A 16,531-nucleotide genomic window follows, 5' to 3' on the forward strand; every position below is an offset into this window, starting at 1 on the left:
TAATAAAAGAATAATATGTTTCATAAATTGGGTTGAAAAGATTTTTGACAATGCTGCTCTTTGTTATGTTCTCTCATGTTTGTTAGTATTCTCATTCGTTTACTATGTTGAACACTGGTTTGTACTCCCCTCAACAATTGTACTCTGAAAGTCCAGTAAATTGGTTTCTCTGCCCTTAGCCAAGTTTTATTATGTTATATGGTAGGTGGGTATGTGAGAAAGCTTGCTAGTAGCTTCTCGTGGGTCGGTGGTTCTTTCCGGGGTTTTCTCCGGTTCTTCCTCCACCATTAATACTGGCCGTCATGTATAGCCTATCGTGTGCTGAAAAATGGCGTTAAACCCTACAACAACATTAAGAACAACAACAATGTTATATGGTTTTATGTTTACTTTTATCATAGACAGTTTTACTTTGTCCTCTTGTTTTGAGTTTGTGTTTTGTGTATGTTGTTTGTGCCCCCTTTGTTTGTTAGAAGACTGGCAAAATCTAAGTTGAATTTATAGTTTTTGTTCCATGTTCTATCAAAAGATTTGGAAGATGAAAATTAGAATCGAAAGATCTATTTGTTTAAATAAATAAAAAAATTATAAAAATAATTTGAAAAAATAAAATAAATAAGGTATATTTATGCGTGGATCATTGTGTAGTTCTCGTATGTATGCTCTCTCTCTCTCTCTCTCTCTCTCTCTCTCTCTCTCTTAATATTGCGATTTTGCCGAGATTAATAAAAGGGACTAAAAGTTGTTCAGGCGCGAATGTGATTGAAAACATCTATCTTGGTTATTGTCACTTTTTATAGCATGCGAAATTGTTTAGTTTAGTTTCATTAAAGACACTGAAAATCTTTTTCACGTGGACGTGATGGCAAACATAATCGTATTAGATTTTAGTTATTCGTTGCTTTCACTTTGACCAGAATGCGTCTAATTATTTGTTGCCACAGCTTAGTTGTTCCCTGAGTAGCCGTGGCGATCCACCGTCTCTTTTTTTAAATATTACTACAAACACGATGGCGGCCGTATATCCAGCTGGTATCCTAATGAATCTTGGGAAAAGAAACGGTTGCATATGTCGGAATATGGCCAATTTTACAACATAGAATTACCCTGATGCCAAACTAAAACCAAAACATTAGTACATTACTAGTATACTTAGAACGGATCTTGCACCCCATCCCAAGGACAGGTATGATTTAAATGTTAACCTATAGGACTAAATGGATTAACATTAAGCTTTCAACAGCTTCATTCTTCCAAATCAAATAATGGTCATATCCATGTTTTTAAAAAAATCATTTGACGTAATATCTCTATACTTGGCAATATGTATAGTCCAGATTCAGTACAATTTCTGCATCTATTATTCATCCCTTCGCACGAACATCTGGAAAATTACTTTTATGCCGTATCATATACTTAATGGTCACCGGCCATATTCTAACAATTTTCTTTGTACTTCAGATTTGCATTATATGATTAAAAGTAGTTATACTCGCACAAAAAGAATTTTGAAAATTATCAAGTGTAATGAAGAAATAATACTTTAATTACTCGAAATATAAGTATACAATGCTCTTACTTCCCCTTAGCTACGATTTCTCACCTATAGAGGACTCCAACCGGAAATGACATACATATATCCCCACAAGACAAAGTACATGCTTCTTGTTGTCAAAAAATAAAACACTATAAGCTATGGTAGGGAACATTTAGATGAAACTGTTGAAAACTAATTTACTGTTCATCCTTTTTTTGTTGTAAGTGCACGACTCACGATATTGTGTCGCTTTCAAAACTGTTCCATTGTTTCAATTTATTTTCAAAATTCCCGTTAATACAGGTAAAAATAATTGAATGCTGGCTTCCCTGTCGGCCGACTTAACAAAAAATAAACAAAATCGGCACGCTTACAAGAATCCAAAAGGAACCAAAGTTGGCTTCCTTATGTCGGCCGACTTGATTTTTTTTTTAAAAGCGGTACACTTGAAAGAATCCAAAGTCATTTTCCTGGATAGGCTTGCTTTGTAATAAAATAACCTTTGTATTTGATATCCTGTTGGTAAGTTTAAGCAAGGAGTTTATTGCTCGCTGCCAGTTGTGTTTATTCATCACCTGGGCTTCTGTTTATTTGCTATATGTAATCATAATTGATACAAAAGGGCATTCATCTTTGCAGTGTAAATAGTATACACAGCAATAACTTGCTTTAATAATACTTTTGTAACCCATTCTAGCGAAAAGATCAACATTTGCTCTCGCAGTGAATGTATTTTCAAATAATGATACCGTCGTATAGTTAGCCTGGATACAATACAATCTAGGTCATTTTGCACCTTACTGCGTATTATGCGTATTAGCTTTCTACGGGATTTAGAAGGATTTAGGACTTTCCCATCCCTTACCCTATTCGATCCCACAGCTTCAATCCACTTTTTGTGGTAAATAGGGTCTTTCGGAAAAAGAAAGAACCTTTTTGTCCCATCATCATTCTTATCGTTACATCCATAAGCAACACATTGCACCACCGTATTTGCTGTACAAAAGCACGATAGTAAGACATATCACACAGACATGTACGTGGAGAAATCAAACACTTGAACAGCTAGGTTAAATAGAAGGGAACAATTTACGTCATATCCGTTTTTGGCACGCGGAAACTACCGATTGTTTACGGATATTGCTGAATATTTTATTCCTTAAAAAAATTTGTTTAAGTCTGATTAAACATTTTTATGGTGTGTATACATAACAAATGCACTTTTTATGACTATAATAATAACACACGTTTGTACAATATAGGTGGCCAGTGTCCTTTAATGTGTGATATATGACCTTAGTACAATTTTCGGTGGAAACGTTGTAAACAATCTCATTGAAACCCATGTGTATGGCACATCAACTGCTCCAGCTGACCTGACCCGAGCGAACTGTGTTTCAGTGTTGAAAAAGGGATGTTGTCCGTTTCAAAAAGTTATATTTATTTCTCGTTGCGAGATAGCACAGTCAAGAATACCACACCAAGATCTATTTCCCCTGATTAAAGTAATTAGCGCAGTTAGATACATCTGCGGTCCAGTGTTCCCTCTCGCCTTCTGTCAAAATAATGATACGTAACCATCGGCATGTGTACATTTTCGAAGTCGGCTGAGAATAATGAAACTCAATATCAGTACAATAATATGAACAATCCTTCAATGACTATATATTTAATATTCATTCACTCCTGCCCGCAACGCTTAAAATCTCTAAATCTATCGTTTTTCAACCCCATGAAGACTCCGTACTAACCAAACCTCAAAGATATTTCATACACATGTCAGTTATAATTGTGTCTGATATATTACTATACTGAAGAAGAAAGTCTAGCATGTACCATTTTTTAAAATAAAAATCACTCACAATGAAAACATCTGTAAACACACAAATAGGAGTGTCAATGCTTACAACTTAATCTCGAACGCGACTAGTACAACTATATTTCTACAACGGAACCGTCTCCTGATGCATACAACACGAAACCATGCATATTTGACATCTGTGCATACAACTAGAGTGAACGAGGGCATATAGCAATGGTGAACCATGGGGATAAAGTATGGATTCAATCAATAGCTAACAATATGGCCAATAACAATGTTTAGTGCTACTTTAGATCCCGGAGACTCAACCTGAAATAATCATCGGAGCAACCTCAGCCTTTCTGTCACAAATACTTGGATGTATAAGGTCGGTGGATTGTTGATTGCCCCACTTTCGGGAAAACAAAAACAAACAACACCAGCAATAAACACCAACAAAACAATACAACATCTTTTAGCACAATGGTAGCATACCGCCTATGATCTACGCGTATATTGAGTAAGTAAGCGGTCAATTAAAAGGTATTCACATTAAGAAAGGTATTTTTTACTGAAAAAAGCTATTTCATAATAATTTTAGTGAATCGGTACGCTAATTTTCATAAACACAGTGACGAAGTGTTTTCACAGTTTCATGTAATAGGTTCGTTTTCATGCATGCAGTTCAAACCGGCTGCCACCGTGGCTCGTGTGAGATCATGGATAAGGTCGAGAATGCCTCGATTGTTATGATAATTTGTCTGAAGAAAGAAAAGTTAAGATCCGAAAGTATCTTTGAGAATACGTAATCTTTGTCTGAGCATATCAATCAGTAAGGGTCTTGTTTCTATAATGAACTCTCATATCAAATAGCATGACTAACTTTCTAATTAACATGCCAATCTGTGGTATATTATATATATATATATATATATATATATATATATATATATATATATATATATATATATATATATATATATATATATATATATATGTGTGTGTGTGTGTGTGTGTGTGTGTGTGTGTGTGTGTGTGTGTGTGTGTGTGTGTGTGTGTGTGCGTGTGTGTGTGTGTGTGATAGGCCCCTAGTGGCCGAGTGGTCTAAAGCGCTTGCCTTTATTAATCACTGACATCACACCTCTGTCGACGTGTGTTCGAGCCGAGATTTGGTGGTTATTCCCGGGATTTTCTCCAGAGACTTCTTCCAACAAATATACTGTCCGGCATGTTTATCCGTTCAAAATAAAAATGGCGTTAAACCACAAACAATAACGCCATATAGGAGGGAGACATATTTGACAGCTTTCATGATATGGTCTGGAAGAGATTGAAACCATCATTATATATATATATATATATATATATATATATATATATATATATATATATATATATATATATATATATATATATATATATATATATATATATATATATATATATATACATACATATATATATATATATATATATATATATATATATATATATATATATATATATATATATATATATATATATATATATATATATATATATATATATATATATATATATATATATGTGTGTGTGTGTGTGTGTGTGTGTGTGTGTGTGTGTGTGTGTATGTGTTATAATAAACATAAGTAAGTAAAATAACAAATCTATCTTGCAGGCTTTGGGTAAACTTTTAAAAAAATATAACTGCGATAATTTCCTATATGGAAGAAGTAAAGCTCTAGATATTGTGGCACGCTAAATTCACTAACGAATTAGTTATGGTGATTACTTCCTTGTTGCGTGCGAAAATTCACCTGTATTTCCTTGTATTTTTATGGCATTGTTTTGCTGTCATCTTCAACGTGGACGAGAATCTTCCCGCATTACAGGCGCTATAAATCTTTATTTTAAAGAAATATAGTCCGTTACGCTTTCTTCAGTCAGTTTCCCTATTTTTGTAAACCTGCTACAAAATATAATAATAGCTGTAAAGAAAATAAATATGATTGAAAACGAAGTTCGTCATACAACGTCTCAAGGCTATATAGTGTAATACACAGACTTGCCTATTCTTTTCCCACTTCTTCGTTATCGTCATCATCAATATCTTTTTTTAAGAGGCACATTCATTTTTCATATTTGTTCAGTGATATTTTCCCAACAACGGATATTGAACCAAATTTCGAATAGAGGAGAAATTCTGATTGATAAATACAAAAGTCTAGAGTCTAACTTATACTAATTTATACTAATTTATACTAACAAATACTAATTTATACTAATTTATACTAAAACCTGGATAATTTACTTTGCTATAAGATCTTGCAGTGAAACATGTAGATGTACAACGTCTCGTTCTGGTTCCTATATATTGTTTAATAAAGTATAAGGGAAGACATATCTCGTATTCAATGTTCAGTTAGATTTCATTACCGTTGCTTTGGAAGCATGCTGAATCATCTTTGTAAAATTTTCACATCTTTTTCGTATTCATAGTTGTTTTTGTATGCATAGTTGTTCGAGTAAATAGACATGTTACTCGATGCTATCGGGTGAAATTGGCAAATATTCGTATAACAATTCGGACTAACCATGTAATCAGTTTCTATTACAGCCATTCTTTCTATTTTCTTAGTCAATAGTCAAAATCGCTGGGACAGTAGGGAGACATTACAGAGAGGACGCCACACGTTTCCTTTTCAATACCGAGTTCCTGGTGGAATCCCGTGCTCATTTGAGGGCCCAGATGCACACGTGCGATATACAGTTCAGGGCATTATCGTCCGGTATAATGGAGAACATATTACGACCCGTAAGGTCCTGACCGTCCTCAGGGAATTTGATCCCAGAAAGGATCATGCGGACAAAAATCTATAGCCCTGGTAAGTATACGAGAGTGCGAGAGAACATTACATTAAAAGCTATGCAAGTCTGCTTTAACACTCTCTCTCTCTCTCTCTCAAACACCAACACACACATACATGCGCATCTGCGCCTATATATATATATATATATATATATATATATATATATATATATATATATATATATATATATATATATATATTCAGCGACAAAGGAGCCTGGTTTTGTTTGAAGGAATCAGAATGTGGAAGCAAATACAAAGCAGCAGCACTGGTATTGTGTAATGGCATAATAGATGGAAAATGGAGGATGGAAAATAACGATGTATCCCTACGTTTATATTTAAAGCAAAGACTTCCTCAGGGAACTATAATGATAATAAACAAAAATAAACACACACAAAGAATGACATGCGTACAACAATACATATTTACTGCGCGACCAGAAAGGGAATTAGTATCTATGGATAAGGGAAGAAATCTGGATCGACGCTATGATGCTTGGTGTGACCTAGTTACTTATATCATCGCGTGTAAACATAGCGACATCGGTATCGGTACACCATTTTTCACTTTGAGCTTTACATCCGCGATATAATTTCCACCATAAGAAACAAAGACATAAATCTTTCAAACTGGTTATGAAAGGCAGCGAAAAGATAATAATAATAATAATAATAATAATAATAATAAACAGTGAAAATAAAATTAATAACGATATCGCTAATCGGGCTGAGGTGGAGTAAACTGATATAAAAGAAAACGATGCACAGCGGTTTAAATATAGCACTTTGGGACAAAAATTCTTCGTTTAAGCTAAATTCCTTTTTTGTTCGCAGCCCAGTGTCTTTCTATATGTCTCTTTATGGCTACATTCATAGTTTGACCATTTGTGCTTTGACTTCATGGACGTCATTTCTTGGAACTGGAAAATGTGTCTTGCTGAGCTGAAATCATTGCAAGTTGATGTTCCGCATGTGGTTTTATGACAGTTCGTTCTTTTTCTAATTTCAACTTCTTTGTCAATGTACTGAATGGCACAAATCGTGCACAACAGAACGTATCTTATCTCTGATATTGTAAGTAATTCCTGTCGATGAACTCTAGTCTCACGCATTTGCTTGCAGATTAGACAAATTCTGTCCTTACAGCTAAACGAGACCCTCGTATTCCAATATATTTGGCGACCCTAGAGCAAACAGTTTTGTATCAAGCACCCCACATACGCCTAAAAAGAATCAAACACCACACAAACCTCTTAGCTGTTGCACAGCTATGGTTGAACTAGAGAACAATCGGTAGAAATACTGGAATAACATCAACAGTTATTTGGATTTGTCAATCCAAAAACCTAATTCATGTACGAGTCATCAGAAAAGCCTAGCGTACCCCCCCCCTCCAGATATGAAAGCTCTGATGCAAGGTAATAACTTAAAAACTGACTTGCACCGCAAACCAATGGACGCCCTTCAACATTTCTTATCAGATTTTATTCTAAACACGTAATCAAAAACTTCCCGTTTGGCCTATGTGCTTGCATAAAACGAATCTGCTCAAATCAGGAAATTTTTCAATCCTATCAAACTAGCATTTTGTTTTGTCGTAATATTTTAGTTGAACTGAGTGGTAAGTAAGCTGGTCAAAGATGAAATTCAAAATTGTGTTGACCTTGACTTCGTTTATTATTGACTTGTGACCTGATTGGTTGTATATACCAGAAACCAGCCAACGATGATGATATTATTTTATGTGGGGTCCAAACTGAGTAAAATCATGTAAATTTCTTAATCGTTTCCACTTATAGACTTCTAACTTTTTATTGCATTCATATGGGCTTTTTGTGTTGACCTCCATTTTTTATATTCTCTATTTTTTTTCCCTGACATATTGATCTGTACCTAGTCTTGTTTATTTTGCGCCTTTGTTATAAGATCTGGTCCCTTATCAGTATTTTAAATTCCCTTTTATCCGATTATTTCACCTTTTTAAGGTGCTGTTTTGATTTTGCTTGTTTTGTTAATCTTTGGTACTCTTTTCGTCATTCCTGTTTTTTTTAACGTCAAGTCAAAGCTCTCTGCTTTGCCTCTGTCGTCGTTTCCTCAACCTTCATCTTTTTGACGCACAATCTATATGGCTCACATTTTTAGAAATTTGTGTTGTTTTCGTTTTTCTTACCATGTTAAACTGTTTGAATCATGTAGCTAATAAATGTAACTGATCCGTTTGTGTTTGGAGTGGCTGGACTACTTCTACTCTTCAAGTCTGGAAAAATGAAACAACCTTAACTTTTAATTCTCTGGGTCTTTTGGATCATAATCTGGAAATTGTAGAATGGATAAAGGTTTGCCAAACTAGATTTTGGTATATTTTTGCATCGTTTCTTTATTAATGTTTATCTGATTGTTTGTTTAAATGTAGTATTTGGTTGCGTTCTCCATTGTTACTGTTGTAGTCGTAACATGGTAAACTACGGTTGTAGTAGTAACATAGTAAACTACTGTTGTATTAGTAACATGGTAAACTATTGTTGTGAGTAGTAACATGGCAAACTATTGTTCTAGTAGTAACATGGTAAACTACTGTTGTGAGTAGTAACATGGCAAACTATTGTTCTAGTAGTAACATGGTAAACTACTGTTGTGAGTAGTAACATGGTAAACTACTGTTCTAGTAGTAACATGGTAAACTACTGTTGTAGGAGTAACATGGTAAACTACTGTTCTAGTAGCAACATAGTAAACTATTGTTCTAGTAGCAACATGGTAAACTACTGTTGTGAGTAGTAACATGGTAAACTACTGCTATGAGTAGTAACATGGTAAACTACTGTTCTAGTAGTAACGTGGTAAACTACTGTTGTAAGTAGCAACAAGGTAAACTACTAATATGAGTAGTAACATCGTAAACTACTGTTCTAGTAGTAACATAGTAAACTACTCTTTTGAGTAGTAACATGGTAAACTACTAATGTGAGTAGTAACATCGTAAACTACTGTTCTAGTAGTAACATAGTAAACTATTGTTCTAGTAGTAACATGGTAAACTACTGTTTTGAGTAGTAACATGGTAAACTACTGTTGTGAGTAGTAACTTGGTAAACTACTGTTGTGAGTAGTAACAAGGTAAACTACTAATGTGAGTAGTAACCTAGTAAACAACTGTTCTAGTAGTAACATAGTACACTACTGATGTGAGTAGTAACATTGTAGACTACTGTTGTGAGTAGTAACATGATAAACTACTGTTGTGTGTAGTAACATGGTAAACTACTGTTGTGAGTATTAACATGGTAAACTAATGTTGTGGGTAGTGACATGGTAAACTACTGTTCTAGTAGTAACATGGTAAACTACTGTTGTGAATAGTAACATGGTAAAATACATTTCTAGTAGTAACATGGTAAACTACTGTTGCGAGTAGTAACTTGGCAAACTAATGTTGTGAGTAGTAACATGGTAAACTACTGTTCTGAGCAGTAACATGGTAAAATACTATTCTAGTAGTAACATGGTAAACGACTGTTGTGAATAGTAACATGGTAAACTACTGTTCTAGTAGTAACATAGTAAACTATTGTTCTAGTAGTAACATGGTAAACTACTGTTGTGAGTAGTAACATTGTAAGCTGCTGTTGTGAGTAGTAACATGGTAAACTACTGTTGTGAGTAGTAACATGGTAAACTACTGTTGTGAGTAGTAATGTGGTAAACTATTGTTGTGAGTAGTAACATGGTAAACTACTGTTGTGAGTAGTAACATGGTAAACTACTGTTCTAGTAGTAACATAGTACACTACTGATGTGAGTAGTAACATTGTAGACTACTGTTGTGAGTAGTAACATGGTAAACTACTGTTGTGAGTAGTAACAAGGTAAACTACTGTTGTGAGTAGTAACATGGTAAACTACTAATGAGAGTAGTAACGTGGTAAACTATTGTTGTATTAGTAACATGGCAAACTACTGGAGTGAGTAGTAACATGGTAAACTACTGTTGTAGTAATAACATGGTAAACTACTATTCTAGTAGTAATAAGGTAAACTATTGTTGTGAGCAGTAACATGTTAAACTACTGTTGTATTAGTAACATGGTAAACTACTGTTCTAGTAGCAACATGGTAAAGTACTGTTCTATTAGTAACATGGTAAACTACTGCTCTAGTAGTAACAAGGTAAACTACTGTTGTAGTAGTAACATGGTAAACTACTGTTCTAGTAGTAACATTGTAGACTAATGTTGTGCGTAGTAACATGGTAAACTACTGTTCTAGTAGTAACATGTTAAACTACTTTTGTGAATAGCAACATGGTAAACTACTGTTCTATTAGTAACATGGTAAACTACTGTTGTGAGTAGTAACTTGGTAAACTACAGTTGTGGGTAGTATCATGTTAAACTACTGTTGTGAGTTGTAACATATTGGATTACTTTTGTGAGTAGTAAAATGGTAAACTACTGTTCTAGTAGTAACATGGTAAACTACTAATGTGAGTAGTGACTTCGTAAACAACTGTTCTAGTAGTAACTTGGTAAACTACTGTTGTGAGTAGTAACATGGTAAACTACTAATGTGAGTAGTAACTTGGTAAACAACTGTTCTAGTAGTGACATAGTGGACTACTGTTGTGAGTAGTAACATTGTAGACTACTGTTGTGAGTAGTAACATGATAAACTACTGTTGTGTGTAGTAACATGGTAAACTACTGTTGTGAGTATTAACATGGTAAACTAATGTTGTGGGCAGTAACATGGTAAACTAGTGTTCTAGTTGTAACATGGTAAACTACTGTTGTGAATAGTAACATGGTAAACTACAGTTCTAGTAGTAACATGGTAAACTGCTGTTGTGAGTAGTAACTTGGTAAACTACTGTTGTGAGGAGTAACATGGTAAACTACTTTTGTGAGTAGCAACATGGTAAACTAATGTTATGAGTAGTAACATGGTAAACTACTGTTCTAGTAGTAAGATGGTAAACTACTGTTGTGAATAGTAACATGGTAAACTGCTGTTCTGAGTATTAACATGGTAAACTAATGTTATGGGTAGTAACATGGTAAACAACTATTCTAGTAGTAACATGGTAAACTACAATTCTAGTAGTAACATGATAAAATACTGTTGTGAGTAGTAACATGGTAAACTACTGTTGTGAGCAGTAACATGGCAAACTACTGTTGTGAGTAGTAAGATGGTAAACTACTGTTCTAGTAGTAACCATGGTAAGCTACTGTTGTGAATAGTAACATAGTAAACTACTGTTCTAGTAGTAACATGGTAAAATACTGTTGTGAGTAGTGACATGGTAAACTACTAATATGAGTAGTAACTTGGAAACAACTGTTCTAGTAGTAACATGGTAAACTACTGTTGTGAGTAGTAACATTGTAGACTACTGTTGTGAGTAGTAACATGATAAACTACTGTTGTGAGTAGTAACATAGTAATCTACTCTTGTGAGTAGTAACATGGTAAACTATTGTTGTGGTTAGTAACATGGTAAACTACTGTTCTAGTAGTAACATTGTAAACTACTGTTGTGAGTATAACATGGTAACTACTGTTGTGAGTAGTAGCATGGTAAACTACTGTTCTAGTAGTAACATGGTAAACTACTGTTGTGAGTAGTAACATGGTAAACTACTGTTCTAGCAGTAACATGGTAAACTACTCTTGTGAATAGTAACATGGTAAACTACAGTTCTAGTAGTAACATGGTAAAATACTGTTGTGAGTAGTAACATGGCAATCTACTATTGTGAGTAGTAACATGGTGAACTACTCTTTGAGTAGTAACATAGTAAACTAATGTTGTGGGCAGTAACATGGTAAACTACTGTTGTGAGTAGTAACATGGTAAACTGCCGTTGTGAGTAGTAGCATGGTAAACTACTGTTGTGAGTAGTAACATGGTAAACTACTGTTGTATTAGTAACATCGTAAACTACTGTTGTATTGGTAATATGGTAAACTACTGTTCTAGTAGTAACATGGTAAACTACTGTTGTATTAGTAACATGGTAAACTACTGTTCTATTAGTAACAAGGTAAACTACTGTTGTAGTAGTAACATGGTAAGCTACTGTTCTAGTAGTAACATGGTAGACTAATGTTGTGGATAGTAACATGGTAAACTACTGTTGTGAATAGTAACATGGTAAACTGCTGTTCTAGTAGTAACATGGTAAACTACTGTTGTGAGTAGTAGCATGGTAAACTACTGTTGTATTAGTAACATGGTAAACTACTGTTCTAGTAGTAACAAGGTAAACTACTGTTGTAGTAGTAACATGGTTAACTACTGTTCTAGTAGTAACATGGTAGAGTAATGTTGTGGATAGTAGCATGGTAAACTACTGTTCTAGTAGTTACATGGTAAACTACTGTTCTAGTAGTAACATGATAGACTAATGTTGTGGATAGTAGCATGGTAAACTACTGTTCTAGTAGTAACATGGTAAACTACTGTTGTGAGTAGTAACATGGTAAACTACTGTTGTATTAGTAACATGGTAAACTACTGTTCTAGTAGTAACAAGGTAAACTACTGTTGTAGTAGTAACATGGTAAACTACTGTTCTAGTAGTAACATGGTAGACTAATGTTGTGGATAGTAACATGTTAAACTACTGTTGTGAATAGTAACATGGTAAACTACTGTTCTACTAGTAATATGGTAAACTACTGTTGTGAGTAGCAACATGGTAAACTACTGTTGTGTATTTAAGAGACTCGACATTCGAGTTTTCGGCACTAAAACTAAATGAGATTGTACTAATATTTCGGATAGACGTTTTGCATGGTTGATGATATTTCATGTGTTTTCAAGGTAGTGTTGGTTGCGTCTTCCATTTTTAATTTTGCTTAGACATTCATTGACATCAAAGATGGACTGAAAATGAACGTTAGATAAACAGAAATATTGGATACTCTAGTTGTGAACACTTGTGAATTAGGCTTAAACGGAAACCTCATGTCCTAAAGTACTCTGTTTAAACCAATGTGCGTCCATTTCGTTCTTGTCTGTTTGCTCAGCCTCGCTCTCTTCGAGTAACATGCAGATGTTATTATTATTATTATTATTATTATTATTGTGTCTTTTTCCACCACCTTCTCTTTTAATGTAAATACGTACATGTCAGTTTTTGTCCTGGTGAAAATTATGTTATAGGTGTAAACTACATTTGACGCCATATTTCCTCGCGATGACGTAGGTGACATGACCACGCCAAGCAAGATACGCTATTATCCTGCTAGCTTGGATATATAAATGTTCAACTGATCTGTTGAAAAAGAAAAAAGCTCATGTTTCAGTCATGTATTTATTTAATCAGATATTTTTATTTTTTATTTTCAATTTTGCATCTTTATCGGTAGTAATGCTTCTTCGTGCTAAAATGTAAATATGTATTGTTGCACAAGAGCCACTGTGTCTGTATTCTTTAATGAATTATAGACAGGACATTGAGTGATTTAGGTTGTAACGTTTTGGGAAGGTTTCTTATATTTCGCCACGCCAACTTGCGTGTGGAACGTAAGCTACAGGTCTTTATCAATACTGTCTCCGACAGATCCTATGCGTTAGATGACTGACCGACTCTACGACCAGGAATTATGGCTGAGGACACAACAGAAGCTCATATCCGACACCATCAACGAACGCAAGTGGAATGAATTCGACCTGCTCTTCGGAGAGACCAGCCCAAGATCTAGTGTCATGCCATGGATTAGAACTCTCAAGTCAAACGCTGAAGAGGACGACCAACCATGATTAGGCGAAGGTGCCCTGGACATCAACCATAAGACCATACGCATATCCTGAAGACAGCAAAAGAGATACCATAAGACCGCGAAAATTGGAGAGCTGCAGTTTAGGCACTATGGTCCAGTGGAAATGAAGGAGAATGACGATGAACGCGTGCGTGCGTGCGTGTGTGTGTGTGTGTGTGTGTGTGTTTGTGTGTGTGTGTGTGTGTGTGTGTGTGTGTGTGTGTTTGTCCCTCACTATACCGAAACCCTTCTTCTCTGAAAACCAAAGGACATTTGGTCGAAAAGTTAATTTACACTAAAACGAACCCTGGAAGCTGAAACTCAGTCAGAGGGAGTGGTCATCTTATGATTTTGTACACAGCATGAAGCTATGCAGAACTGAATACAAACCAACATACTAAGCCATACATTTTCTATATAATTAGCATTTTCACGGGTATCTTTATTTAAAATTTTAGTGGCTATTGATTTTGGTTTTCAACGTATTTACACTTTACTTGTAAATCTGATGATACCTGACCACATTCATTCTTACGTGGAAATATTAAAATTCACCTTAGTGTATATATCTGTTTCTTTGAACGAGTCGATACATGTAATGCCGATCGATAGAAAAAATAACGTCCTCTAAAATGAGCTGCAACTGTATTTATTGTATGAAAAAATCATTTAGGCACAGAAAGGTTTGAGCAAGATGGGTCCTGCATTTGTCAACAGCTGATCCAAAACAGACTCGGGTTGAAATCGTCCCCCAAAAAACCGCCAAATGTGAAAAAGGCACAAGAGACGTAATTATGAGATTTTCACGGTAATGAAACATTCCTCATAGCCCGTTGAAGGATTCCTCGATAACTTCCTGTACACTCACACCCAGTGTTCTTGAACCTTTCACCCCTCACACTGAGTATACCAGTGCAGTCCTTCGAACTAACGTCACTATCAACCGCAGTATCCGGGTCACACAAAGCCACAGAGTTTCGCCGACTTCGGTAACAGCTCCCAATCTGACGATTGTTTCCATGAAGTGAATAGCTTCCAGAGAATACTCATTTGTATTGTGACGATGCAGAGATAATTTGGTCTACACATACATATCAACAACTCGAGGCAAAACGGGTTTCGCACTGTCGAGACTTTTTGCGTGCGCTAGAGAGTGAACCGAACTAGTCTGAAATAGTTTTGGTTGAAACAATACACCGTCGGGTAACGCATTTACAATCATATATTATATAAAGGTATTTTCGTACACACAATTCCGTGACAGGACACATCATTCAAACTTTCCCACATCCTCCATACATCGCTGATATAGCCCTAAGTGATATTTTTGGCTGAATTCCGTTCTCAAAGATTTGCAGAGGGACAGGCGATTTGGAAACCGTCAGTTTTCTAATGAATGACCACGATATCAAAAAGTGAGTGCAAAATGGCATCTTATGATCAGATACTCAGAAAAAGAAAGTGTGTAGAGGTTCACGGGATATACTTTTAGGGGATCCACTGACGTACATTTTACTAATAAAGAACTTTGTTTCCAATTAGCATTATAAAAGTTCGAAGTATTTGTTTGCCCCTCGTATACACACATATCATATACGCGCGCACTCACACACACACACGCGCGCCTCGCCGACAATGGCATGTGACGCATTTGCTGATGTTCAAATAATACCAGTTGTATGAGCTGACACGTATTTATCAAAACTAATCACAGCAAAATGACACAATTACTTGGGGAATATCTAGATAAATAAAATGTCAAGAAAAAAAACCAATTTAACTGTGGAAGGATATACAGTGGAGATTTGCGAAGAAAAAATGTCAGAACGCTGCTTTAGTATAACTAGTTTTGATATTGCTTGAAACCAATATTGAGTATGTCTGATTTTATGATCAGCATTTAACACCCATATTCACACACACACACACACACACACACACACACACACACGTATGTATTGTATTATTCCTCCTTGTCCTGATATATAACCTATCAGTCATCGCTCATAGCTACATCCCTAACAATACGTTTTTGTTTAAAGATATATCATAAACATGGTTGCCATGCTATTAAGTTTTTGATTGTTTCTTGTCCCTTTCAAAGACACCTCAGCAACCTCTAGAAGACCACGCTGAAAGGTCTGTAAGTACGGTATGCTGTCGCCCTGGTCGCATTTCTTGCTCAATGTCCATTACCAAGCGTGCCTTCGTCCCGGGAGAGACTGTCCGGGCAGATATACATGTACACAACATGTCGCTAAGGAAGTCGGGGGCTGTCAGCTTTCAGCTGAAACAGGTAAGTGGTCTATTATATCAGTGGAACAGTGACAGTAACTTCCGAGAATGTATGAGCCCTTATTGTGACTTCTGTTTGTTTACATTTTGTGAATTCACGTGAATTTCCATCATAGTCTTGTTCTTTTAAGACCTTAAAAGAAAATTTTCCATGGAATTCATTACAGCATTATTTGAGGAATTAAATGCTTCTTATATTTTTTTAAATATTATAAAGCGACATGTTTCGTCTTATAATTTTTTTTTCAGAAACCATAAAAAAAATTTTTCTTTAGAAACC

At 35.2% G+C, this 16,531-nt stretch overlaps 1 protein-coding gene across 1 annotated transcript in view; it reads left to right on the plus strand.

Annotated features, from left to right (window-relative positions):
• Nucleotides 1-16,531, plus strand: part of LOC149800589 (arrestin domain-containing protein 17-like) — a 112,879-nt gene that overhangs the window by 54,271 nt on the left and 42,077 nt on the right. Inside the window, 2 exon segments of the mRNA XM_089954547.1 lie at nt 5,956-6,206; nt 16,061-16,252. Of these exon segments, the coding sequence (XP_089810673.1) occupies nt 5,956-6,206; nt 16,061-16,252 (443 nt within the window).

Source organism: Sinohyriopsis cumingii, chromosome 4 (assembly GCF_028554795.1).
Source record: "Sinohyriopsis cumingii isolate HCF-2022 chromosome 4, ASM2855479v2, whole genome shotgun sequence".
NCBI classification, from domain to species: domain Eukaryota; kingdom Metazoa; phylum Mollusca; class Bivalvia; order Unionida; family Unionidae; genus Sinohyriopsis; species Sinohyriopsis cumingii.